Source organism: Silurus meridionalis, chromosome 13 (genome assembly GCF_014805685.1).
Source record: "Silurus meridionalis isolate SWU-2019-XX chromosome 13, ASM1480568v1, whole genome shotgun sequence".
Classification (NCBI taxonomy): domain Eukaryota; kingdom Metazoa; phylum Chordata; class Actinopteri; order Siluriformes; family Siluridae; genus Silurus; species Silurus meridionalis.
In genome coordinates, this window is record NC_060896.1 from 18,326,355 (window position 1) to 18,338,923 (window position 12,569).

At 38.0% G+C, this 12,569-nt stretch overlaps 1 protein-coding gene across 1 annotated transcript in view; it reads left to right on the top strand.

Annotated features, from left to right (window-relative positions):
• The window catches only part of cdon (cell adhesion associated, oncogene regulated), a 36,902-nt gene extending 28,439 nt beyond the window's left edge, over positions 1–8,463 (top strand). Inside the window, 9 exon segments of the mRNA XM_046864265.1 lie at positions 26–229; positions 1,079–1,260; positions 2,217–2,322; positions 3,281–3,403; positions 4,051–4,242; positions 4,488–4,783; positions 5,171–5,250; positions 5,880–6,133; positions 7,781–8,463. Coding sequence (XP_046720221.1) covers positions 26–229; positions 1,079–1,260; positions 2,217–2,322; positions 3,281–3,403; positions 4,051–4,242; positions 4,488–4,783; positions 5,171–5,250; positions 5,880–6,133; positions 7,781–7,929 — 1,586 coding nt within the window. The 3' untranslated portion in view covers positions 7,930–8,463.
• The last annotated feature ends 4,106 nt before the right edge of the window (positions 8,464–12,569 follow it).

Sequence of the window (12,569 nt, forward strand, 5' to 3'; positions counted from 1 at the left end):
TACTTAGCCTTGTTTTGTCTTGCAGTTCCTGAGGCCCCAGATAGGCCAACCATCTCTATGGCATCCGAGAATTCAGTTTACGTCACATGGATTCCACGGGCCAATGGTGGTTCTCCAATCACAGCTTTTCGCGTAGAGTACAGGAAGGGCCGCAGTGTGGATTGGATCATAGCCGATGACAACATCTCACCTCTCAAGCTGTCTGTGGAAATACGCAACTTAGAAGCAGGTAGATTTGCACACACCCACTTGTATTAAACAAAAACAGTGGCGTGCCTGCATCTAAAACGAAGCTTCTAAATCTAACCATAACATTTTAAATCAAAAGATAATAGATCTTTATCCTCAATAATAATGTTTTAGTTTTAGCAAGATTCAATTGACCAAAATGTGCTTATAGTATTAGAGTTTATTTCAAAACAAAGACAATATGCTGCATGCATAGTGTGCATTACTTTAACATAAAATGTATTAATGTTTTATCACAGACACTGAAATTGGACACATAAAATGCACCATCACTGAACTACAACTTTTAATCTGACTGAGAACAATCTAACTTTTCTTCTTAGCTGTAGTTTTCCTCTTGACAACATTTTTTTCCAGGCTATTTTACCATTGTGTATTTCATTAGCCATATGAGATTGCAACACATACTAGAAGGCTTCGAACCTTAAGCAGCCACAAAGTAGCCCATTCATGTTCAAATACATTATGCACACATCAGATTTTCCTTTTAAAGTTTGTTTAACTGTGTACAATAATATTCTTTTTCTGTTTTGTTAAAGCCAAATAATTTTCATTCCGCATTACATTTATTTTTTTAGGCCAACTTTTTTTTTAGTTTTTTATATTAAACCCGTTCTGTTTAAGAGACTACTAAAACACGTTAATAATTATCTAAACTTAATAATTGATGTATGGTATGTTTGTGGTTTCCACTGCTGTAGCTAAATTACAAGTCATTCAGCCCAATCAGTTGCTGGATATTCTTCATGGGCCCCTGCATCATTCCAAGGCACAGTTGATGATTATTCGAAGTAGGTATTTTAAATGTGTTTTACTGTTTCATTTCCAGGTTCCACGTACCGTTTCCGCGTCATTGCCATGAACATCTATGGTGAGAGTCCTCATAGTGCCACCTCCAGGCCATACCAGATAGCAATGACAAGTTCACCTGTGTCCAACCGACCCGTGGCTGGTCCTCACATCTCTTCTACTGATGCTGTCAGTGACACTCAGATCATGGTGCGATGGACTGTGAGTAATACATTGGCATAAACAAATAGAGAGAAACATAATTTTTTCCACACACTTTTCATGTACTTGAGTTTAATATTAAATAAACAAGTAAATTTTTGTCAGATTTATCCCCTTTATTTGTGGGTACAGTGCAATTGGTGTCTTAGTTTCTTTATAGTATCATTTTTATAGAACCAGCTGTACTGTTTTCGCACCTGGCATGTCTTGGCACAGAAAGCTTAAAACTAGGGCCGACATGAGTTCATTATAATGGCTGTAAAACTGCTCAGTACCTTACCTTAACTTTGAGTGGACTTATTATATATTAGTATTCTTGACTTTGGAATTGTATGAAATAGTTTGAAAACACTCATCCAGATTACTTTAAATTATTTAGACTGTATTGACAGTGAACACAAATGACAATGACAAAAACGGATTATTTTTGTTCTCAAAAGGAATCACTGACACTTTTTTTTTTAAGTCTTAATTTAACAGCATAGTAGTTCCTGGTCATGCAAGTCTCTGCTGGTATGAAACAATATATTTAAGAACAGACTTTTCATTTTTTTTTCCAAATGCCATTGGGTATACAAGAGACATTTTCTTATTATCCATCATTTTCAAAAAAAGGTTTGTTTTAATAATACTGGACTTCTTTAACAGGGTGTGGGTATGTTTGCCAAACAAAGTTAAGTGCTATGTCAAAAGAGCAGAGGAAAATGATGGCTATTTATAGATTCTTGGCAGTGGGAGAGTATGTGTTCTGTTTTATGAAAATGAAGGATAAAACTAATTAACTAAGAATGCAAGTTTGATTCTGGGTCTTGAATGCGACTTTCTTTGTGCATATTTGATCATCTTTGTGAATATTAGTTTCTTCAGACTCAGTGTGCTAGTGTTTGGCAGGGTGAACTTGGATATTTCAGTGTTTTGGTAACTAGTGTGTCTGTCTTTCTGGTTCTCTTCCATAGTACACTACATCTAGTAACAACAACACTCCCATCCAGGGCTTCTACATCTACTATCGGCCTACGGACAGTGACAATGATGGTGATTATAAGAGGGATGTGATTGAAGGTATGAAAGATTCATGCGTTGTGCTGCTCATTTTTCTTACACTCAGCTATTTTCTAATGTTTATCCAGTACACCAGCTATTCCATTCTTCATGCTGATTCATGCTCCCATGTGGATCGATTACCTTTTGATTTCTTTTAAGTTGCATTGTGTTCCATATTCCATGCTAAATTGGGTGTGGCTTTGAAGTGGACATTAAGGCACAGATATTGTGTGTGTGTGTGTGTGTGTGTGTGTGTGTGTGTGCAAAGGAAATGAATATCCCCGTAAATGTCTGCTTATTGACATGCAGTGAACCTGTAGCATGGTGTAATAAGCCAGGCTAAAAAAATGTGTTTTAAATAAGTGGCTGCCTCTAATGGGCCCAAACTGAAACACTACACTCAAGACAGTGAGAGAGGCCTTTCACAGCTGGAAGAATGTTAACAATGATTCAGACCCTTTTTTTTTGTATTTCTCTCTGGCCTGAGAACTGTCGTTCTGTTTTATAACTGACAGGCTGGCGAAAATATACTTTTAGTCAGATAATTTAGCCACACAGGGCACCAACCTCAACGGCTATTCATGCTTTTTGTGTACTGTTGTATGTTGTTTGTGTATGTCTGTAGGTTATATCTAATTCCAAGCTTTGGCTGTATGCTCATGGAACTCTGTCCCACAATCTTTGATTAAAGAGCTGACTCAGAGTGGCTGTATGTGTTCATCTCTGAGATCAGAGTGTGTGCACAGTGCTGTGGGTATACTGAAGCCAAGCCAGAGCAAACATTAAGTTGCCTTATAAGGACTCTGTCTGGAATAAAGCATGTGTCTGAAGTATTATGGGACTAGGGAGAAAGAGGGAGAAAAAGAAAGAGTGGAAATGGCTAGAAAGAGACAATCAAAGGGAGGGGACTGTAGGGAGACAGCCATGTGTAATTATGTCACAGTAACCTGGCTCTTTTCAATTTACGCTCCTGCAGGTATCAAGCGCTGGCACATGATTGGTCAGCTCCAACCTGAGACATCCTATGACATCAAGATGCAGTGCTACAATGATGCTGGAGAGAGTGATTATAGTAACGTGATGATATGTGAAACTAAAGGTGAGAGAAAAAAGGAAATGAGAGGGGGAGAGAGTAGAGAGCATACATTTATGGGAATGCAATACTTGAACAGACTAAAGTAGGCTATAAAAGCCACTGCTGTAATTACAGACCTGAACACAGCAATGGATTATTAGAGTCTGGGACAATGGGACACATTGTGATTCATCTCCTTTACGTCATGTTTTAATGACTGTTATTAATACTGGCCTGGGGAAATCAAAACAAGGCCCAATGCTGCAACGGCCTGTTATTAGCACAAAGCTTTAAACCTGTAAAGAGCTTGCTGCACAGTTTTGTTTAGTAGATGCTTGTTTGTTTTCTTTCATCTTTCATTTTATTTCACAGCTGTGAATATATAAAGAAATGCATAAATATACACAGTATATGACAATGTCATGTTTATGAGAATGTCTAATACATTCACTTTAAGTGGAACAATAGTACACCTGCAACTTAATGCAATTATCCAGTCATGTAGCAGCTGCATTTAAAAGCAGAACATCAAAAAGGTGTAGCAGTTAGTGTTCACATCAAACATCTGGATTTGAAAAAATTTAACCTTTGTGACTTTGACCTTGTCATGGTTGTTGTTGCCAGACAAGCTTGTGTCTTATTCTTTTCTCTCTCTGTTTCGATCTGTACAGCACGCCAGCTGCCAGGTGTTCCCAGTCAGAGGCCCATCACTCCACCAGTTGTGTACCCACCCAGTTCAAATTATTCAGCAGGTGGTGTCTTGTACCTGATTGTGGGCTGCATATTAGGAGTCATGGTGCTTATCCTTCTTATCTTTATCATCATGTGTTTGTGGAGAAACCGTCAGCAACACAGCATGCACAGTGAGTCCCAAATCCAGGCCTATGGAGTGATCCACTACCATGTTTTTTTACAGTGAAGCTCTGAATGGGGTTAAGTAACAGAGTAAATACGTTGGGCTGTGCATGTTAAAGTAGTAGCCCACATATCCCATAGATAGAAATAGGTTTGCAAACAAGTCATGTGTTTACAGGGGCCTGAATATTTATAATTATAAATTAGTTTAGATTCTCTCTATCTTTCTTTTACCTTCTGTTGTTCTCTACAGAGTACAACCCTCCTGGTTACCTGTACCAGCCTGCTGAGATGAATGGTCATATTATGGAGTACACAACACTATCTGGCTCCAGCCAGCTCAATGGCAACCTGCATGGCAGTCATGGGAACAGTGGGTCTGTCATGTCTCAGGGTTGCCATCACCTCCACCATAAATTCCCCAATGGTCAGACACTGCTAAATGGCTCAGGTCCTGTCTACAGTCTGGGACATTCCCACACCCATGACACATCTCTGCCCCACAGCACTGTGGACTTTGAGCATACACACCCTCACCATTTGCACAGTGTGAGTAGAATGGCGACACCCTCTCTGTCTGTAACCAATGTATAAATTTTATGGGTCTATAATGATTGTACACATTATTTCATCTGATTTAAATATAAGAGGCTTTCCAGAAGGATTTGTAAAGGTCTAGCTACAATCCCCATTATAGCATTTTAGATATGTCCATTGTTTGAGCATTAATGATTACTTTTAATTATTTGAAATAATATAAAGCATTTTTTACTTTATGTTGCTTTGGTGCTTAAACATTGTAAACATGTGAAAGTGTTTGGTTAAAAATAACTGAATTAATGAACAAAACCGAACTATAGCAATTTTCCCATATGTTGTGATGTGACGTAACATCAAAGTGAAGTTTTCTAACTATTTGTGTTTCTGTTGTGGCAGCGAGGAAGCATGTACACATCTGTTACCCAGACAGACTCTTCTGACTGCATGAACTGCCAGAACTTCTGTAACAACAACAGGTGAGAGAAAAACAGCTAGAGAGAAAGGGCTCTTTCTGTCTACATGCCAGTCATCTGGGTCTCAAGAGTTCTGTCTGGTCCAGACATGCACACGCACACTGTGGCATAGGTCCATCAGTGTGGCTTGTTTATCTGTTCTAGTGTGTGTAGCACTAACAGTTTATTCGGCATGCAGCCATGCAACTCTTAATGGCAGCACTGTTTACTTCTCAGCTTCCCACAAGTCAGTGGGGAGTGCCGGAGTGAATGGAACCGATAAGAGCAGAAGTCATTCAGAGTTGGCTGTGTGTGTGTGCATGTGTGATTTTGTTTATTTACAACAGTTTTTGTAAGTGTGTGTGTTGCTGAGTGTATATTTATATTTTTGGGTTTGAACACTTGCATGTATTAGTGAGTGTATGAGAAAGAAGGTGAATACAGATTTATCATTTAGCATACAGGTCTTGTGTTTCATAAAAATACATACAGGGGCTGAGTCAGACTGGAGGCTGATAGGATTAAGGAAATGATTTTTACAGGACTTCTGCAGATTATGACACACCAATTTGCTCTGAACTTTGACTCCCTGATAGTTGAACAGTGTGGATGATTAAAATAAACCTCACATGCATCTTTATGTTTATGACCAGGTGTTACACAAAAGCCAATGGCAATTTCCCAGGTGGCCTAAAGCACCACCTGGTACCTTGCCAACCTAATGGTCTCGAGATGGTGCCTTTAAACCATGGCTCACACCTGCACCATAGTAAAGACAGCCCAGTGCAACAGGGTACTTGCGAGAGGGTGGATGTGATCAGAGAACAGATGCAAGTGAACTCAGACTCGACATCATCCCAGAGTTTTGAGAGTAAAACCGAAGTGGCAGGCACCAACTACAGCAGAGGTGGGTCAGAAGCACAAAAGTAGTGTTCCTGGTCATAACACTCTCTCTCTCTCTCTCTCTCTCTCTCTCTCTCTCTCTCTCTCTCTATATATATATATATATATATATATATAATTATATAAAAAACCTAATTCCAAAAAAGGTGTACAAATTGTGAAAAAAAAAAAACTATGCAATAATTTACAAATCTCATAAACTTCTATTTTATTCACAGTAGAATATAGATAACATATCAAATGTTGAAAGTGACACATTTTGAAATGTCATGCCAAATATATTACTCATTTTGGATTTCATGAGAGCTACACATTCCAAAAAAGTTGGGACAGGTAGCAAATAAGAGGCCGGAAAAGTTAAATGTACATATAAGGAACAGCTGGAGGACCAATTTGCAACTTATTAGGTCAATTGGCAACATGATTGGGTATAAAAGAGCCTCTCAGAGTGGCAGTGTCTCTCAGAAGTCAAGATGGGCAGAGGATCACCAATTCCCCCAATGCTGCGGCAAGAAATAGTGGAGCAATATCAGGAAGAAGTTTCTCAGAGAAAAATTGCAAAGAGATTGAAGTTATCATCATCTACAGTGCATAATATCATCCAAAGATTCAGAGAATCTGGAACAATCTCTGTGCGTAAGGGTCAAGGCCGGAAAACCATACTGGATGCCCGTGATCTTCGGGCCCTTAGACGGCACTGCATCACATACAGGAATGCTACTGTAATGGAAATCACAACATGGGCTCAGTAATACTTTCAGAAAACATTGTCGGTGAACACAATCCACCGTGCCATGGCTAAAACTCTATAGGTCAAAAAAGAAGCCATATCTAAACATGATCCGGAAGCGCAGGCGTTTTCTCTGGGCCAAGGCTCATTTAAAATGGACTGTGGCAAAGTGGAAAACTGTTCTGTGGTCAGGCGAATCAAAATTTGAAGTTCTTTTTGGAAAACTGGGATGCCATGTCATCCGGACTAAAGAGGATAAGGACAACCCAAATTATTATCAGCGCTAAGTTCAGAAGCCTGTATCTCTGATGGTATGGGGTTACATGAGTGCGTGTGGCATGGGCAGCTAACACATCTGGAAAGGCACCATCAATGCTGAAAGGTATATCCAAGTTCTAGAACAACATATGCTCCCATATAGATGTTGTCTCTTTGAGGGAAGACCTTGCATTTCCCAACATGACAATCTCAGACCGCATACTGCATCAATTACAACATCATGGCTGCGTAGAAGAAGGATCCGGGTACTGAAATGTCCAGCCTGCAGTCCAGATCTTTCACCCATAGAAAACATTTGGCGCATCATAAAGAGGGAGATGCGACAAAGAAGACCTAAGACAGTTGGAGCTAGCTTTGTGTACATGGGTATTTTCATGCTGGAACATGTTTTGGCCTCTTAGTTCTTTTTTGTAATGCAACAGCAAAACAATTGTGCAATTGTGTGCCTATACAATTGTGTGCAATCAATAAATTATTTGTTTAGGGTATGATGGTCAGGTGTCCGCATATGTATAGTGGTATACTGTGTAGAGATATTTTAGATTATTTGATAGGCTTGCTGCCTTTGACGCAGACTAAGCATAGATTTCTTTTATTTTCTGTAGCACTAATTGACTTCATCTGTTGTTTATGGTCATACAGATTCAATACAGTGTTTGAACTCAGACGAGCCATTGATGTGTTTGGAGAGGCTGGACCTATCTAATTTGGACTGTAAAGAGAAACCCACCTGGATTTCCACTGCAAGTCTAAATGGGGACCTTATTCACCCAACAGCACATGAGATCTGAACTTTCTCTCTCATACAAACACACACATACACACAAACATACCTTTTCACGTATTCACTTCCTAAACATGCATATCGACACAAGAACTGCAGACAATGAAGAAACATGAAAATGTATTCAGAGAAAAAAATACGCCAGCACTGTAATGCTCAGACTTTACCTGAAGGACACTATATTGACCTACTGTGCTGGATGTGAATGAGGGAGCAATGGAGGGAAAAGTAGGCACAGAAGAATGGATTTTGGAAGTGCTGTCCCTCTTTTTCATCTGTGCGAAGGACTTAAAAAAAAAAAGGAAAAGATGGCTTTTCCTTTAGATGGCTTATTTATTTTTTTTATTAGTAAAATATTATTTCGTATGAATGTATCTGTTTTAAGAAAAAAAGTTAGTCTTTTATATTATTTATGCTTTTTGGATGAAATACTTTTTTATTTTTATTTTTGTCATTTTTAGTTTTCCCACATTCCACACAGTGTGGAGTTCAACCATTGTATGTGTAAAGTTGTGTAATAATATAAAAAAGTTATGGAAGAGAGTGTATCCTGCTTCTCTTTATGTGTGTGTGTGTGTGTGTGTGTGTGTGTGTGTGTGTGTGTGTATACTTTTTAGTCATCTTGAAGGAGTGAGATAAGCCTCCTCAGATTTATAACTGAAGAACATTTTCCTAATCACTAATTCTTAAGTATATTTTTAAAAACTGATATCTGATGTCCATATTTTAAGGAAGTAAAACTAATCCCCGACCAGCACAGCAGGACACCATCTATCAGACCTGCTGTGTTTTTAAGCAGTTTACCCACCTCTTACTAGTCAGCGACACTTATGTTGATTGATCACTTCTAAGTCTTTCTGAATGCTTTATTTACACATCAGCTCCTCCTCTCAGTTCTTTCTAGTTCTTTGTTTTTCCTAAACCAATGGAGAGCCTGGATGACCTTTCGACTTTTTTGTCCCATTGTTGCAAAATCACTGCTGTTTGTGTGTAGTTGGAGATGCTTTCTTTTTGTAGTTAGAAGCTCTGCAGAGATATACAGGAATTTTACTTGATTTACAGACAGCTAATATTGTGTTTATTATTGCTTAATTGCACATTGTTGCATTCAAATCTATTATCATAAAAAAGAAGTATTACAAAAGGTAAGTTTATGGAGCATTTTCTTTCATTTTGGGAGGAAACTGGAACATTCATTATGAATATGTATACTGCTATAGTTCCACGTTCCTGTAATGAAGCCCACACTGAGATTATATGAGCAGACTCAAAATCTAATTGGACACTGGTCACCACTTACTAGCGACTTGTGTGTTGGTTAAAATATTAAGAGTTTTTGTGATAGAATGTTGTACATTTTAACTGTTCTGAAAAGACTGAAAAATTATTTAGCATGTAGGCTTTGTAGATTTTGAAATATGTTTCTGCAAAACACTACTTCATCTCATAAAGAGCTTTATTAATGCTAGCTGCAGGGCCACATAGTGGGGTTTATTACCTACCTGCATATCTGACTACCATTGGCCAGTTGATTTGCATTCTTACAGCCTAAAAACACCCCTGATGATCACTTCCTTCTACTATATTTGGTTTTAGAGAGAAAGCCTGAGGTAGTAAGCTTGCAACTGCCACTTTGTGGTCATGTGTAATTTCTGCCAAGCCCCTCTAAGGTGGTTTCTGGCTTGAGGTTACACCGTCCGGATTGTAGAGGAACTTCTGTTGAAGAACAGGAGCCAGGATCCAAAAAGGCAAGCAAGTTCATAACAGTAGTTCAAAGTCATGTGTTTCTACAGATGTGTTTATTTCGTAAGCTGCATGCTCATGCCATTGTCTACTTCTTTGTATACAGATCTTATAAATGAATTAATCATAAAATAATTGTTGTAGCTGGATGGTGAGTAATCATTATTTGTTTATGGTTAGAAATGTGACTGCTGAAAGCATTACTTCTCGCTTGGGAATAATGTTTGTGTAAATGGGCTAAAAGAGATAAACAAAAAACTAACAATACACAGGAAGGAAGGCCAAAGTAGAATTAGACACTTGTGATGAAGTATGACTGATTATGAGTTTGAGAGAAGAGTGAAGATGGGACACAAACAGGATCCTTGCGATAATGGTTTAGATTAATTATACACAGGGGCAGCTCATATCAATGGATAAGCAGGGGAAATTCAACATATGGTTTAGTTTTCAGTAGCAACATAATGTTATTTATGAATAACAAATTATTTAAAGAGGATTATTTAGTTTTTTGTAAAATGGAGTACAGTACCATCACCACTTGTGGTTGTAAGAAAAACAGAATATGATTACATGGTGATTTAACTATAACAAGCCCAGCACTTTAGCTAATCATTAAAAGTTGTGTCATTTAATTACACAGTGACATACCCTGTACATTTAATTTCCACACTGGGTGACATATTCTATTGGATTTCAGTTATGCCAGATGTCCAGAATACATCATTAGTGGTCGCTTCAAGGCGCTGTCTGGGGTGTATTAAACATGAGCAAGTGGATTATTTATTCTGACATTTTTTTTCCCCCAAAAGTGTACTTGGAGGACATACTAAAGCTATATAGACAGAGTGGACAATAGTTAATCAAAATACAAAGCATATGAAAGGACAGAAACTTGAGTTGTGACCCCAGTGGAGCACTGTGGAAACACAAAAAGAAGTAAATAAATCAGTAATGCTGGGAATGTGCTATTTTTATTATCATTGAGACCTTGAGATATTTTGTACTGGTCAACCACAATATTTCAATTGTCAGCTGCATATATTAAATTGTATGGTACTCATCCCCTCCCATTACCACCAGCTGACACTGATTATATGGCTTATCTTTTTCAATAAGACATTTTTTGCTTCTCTGCCTCAATCGGTCTCTCAACTCTGTTTAACTCTCTCCTGGCCTGAGCACCCATCTCTTATTAAGGGCATCATAGGAACAAGTGTACCCATTGTCAATCCCCCAAATTCTTCTCTTGCTTTTTGACAGGACCTGTTAGCACCCTCTCCTGTTTTCCTCTTGCGCACCATTCTTCTGCAAGCTCTATAAGAATGCTCTAATATAGTCTCTGGGAACAGCTTGATTTGAATCAGCTTTTCAAACTGTTTATCTATAATAAGTCATTCTACCACATGTATCCTTTCAATGTTGGCCCCAGTCCAAAGCTGTATTATTTTCTACAGCCAAAAGAAAATCCGCAGTTTTTGTTCTCTGTATAAAAGTCAAAAGTAGCAGACAGATGATAAAGAATGAGTTTATGTTTTCTGGTTTTGTCGTTATTTGATGAGCATACACTGTATAATTGAGAAAGTGTGTATATGTTTTCCATAGAACCTTTAACAGCATAAAGATTCTTTGTGCAGGACATATGTAACTTGGCAGCTCTGCCATTCTTTCACTTTTGTCAGATTTATAAATCATAATTAGACAAAAGATGAAAAGCTTCTGACATGTACTAACAGGCCAGGTGCAACAAATTTGCAGTTCTGATTTTCTGTGTCTTTGCATGTTGGCATTAGGTTCTCAGGTTTCCTCTCACCTTCGAAAAAACATGTGGGTTGGTGGACTGGTGTACATTTTGCCCCTATGTCTAAATAGGAAGAAGTGTCCCATATATTGTGATATATGTGTGTATATCTCTTTTGTATATATTTGTATGTATGTATTTGTGGACACTGTTACAAAGAAGGTTTACAGAAATCCGAAAAAAAAAAAGTTTTACTTCAAATGATCCTTAGCCAAGCCAGAAGCAACAGCAGCAAGGAAAATCTCCCTAAGAAGCAACACGCGGAAAAAAATCCTTGAGAGGAAACAGACTCCAAAGGGAACCCATCATCTTCTGGGAGACACTGGATAGTGTGAATATAAATCATTCCACTTTTATAACTGTATACTATAGTGTCAAGCAGAGCTAAGTGTGTTAAAAGGAACTTGAGTATGAGCATCATTAGAATAATATTCAATAATGGAGACTTGAGTGTAAACTGTTATTAGCAATTGCTGCCTTAAGGCTATCCAAGAAAGAACATATTCAAGAACATCAAATTAAATTTTGGACACAAATCTAAAATCTTCACTTCACAGCATAGAGCAAGGAGCTTATGCTTTCCTTAAACAGCCATAGGAAGTTTCACATGTCTGAAATAGATGGAAATTGGCAGTATTGGATCAACAAGTAAACTAATGCTGAGGAGAATGGTGAAGAAATGGGGAAAAGAGAGCAGTACAATTGTTTTTGAAACACAGGGCTTATTGGTGAAGTTTCTCAATCAACTGTTAAAAACCACTTTAAAAACAATCTATTTAAAGTGCTGCAAGAAATAATCCTTTCATGAGACAAGATCTCAAAGAAACACTGCTGAACTTTGCCAACTTTTTGGCCATTCAAATCACAGCAATGTTTTGGCAAGAAACAGTGATTTCACTCAAGGAAACGTATAAGATACCTATTTTTAAAACGGTGGCAAAAACTATGCATGTGTTATTCTTGATTGACTATCACTTAAACTACACATCTACAATCAACAGAACAGCACTGCAAAGTCATGATCACGGTCACCCATGTTCACAAACTTGTTTCCAATTACAGTCACAGCCTTTATACAAAAACCCATTGTAGCCATCTGTAAT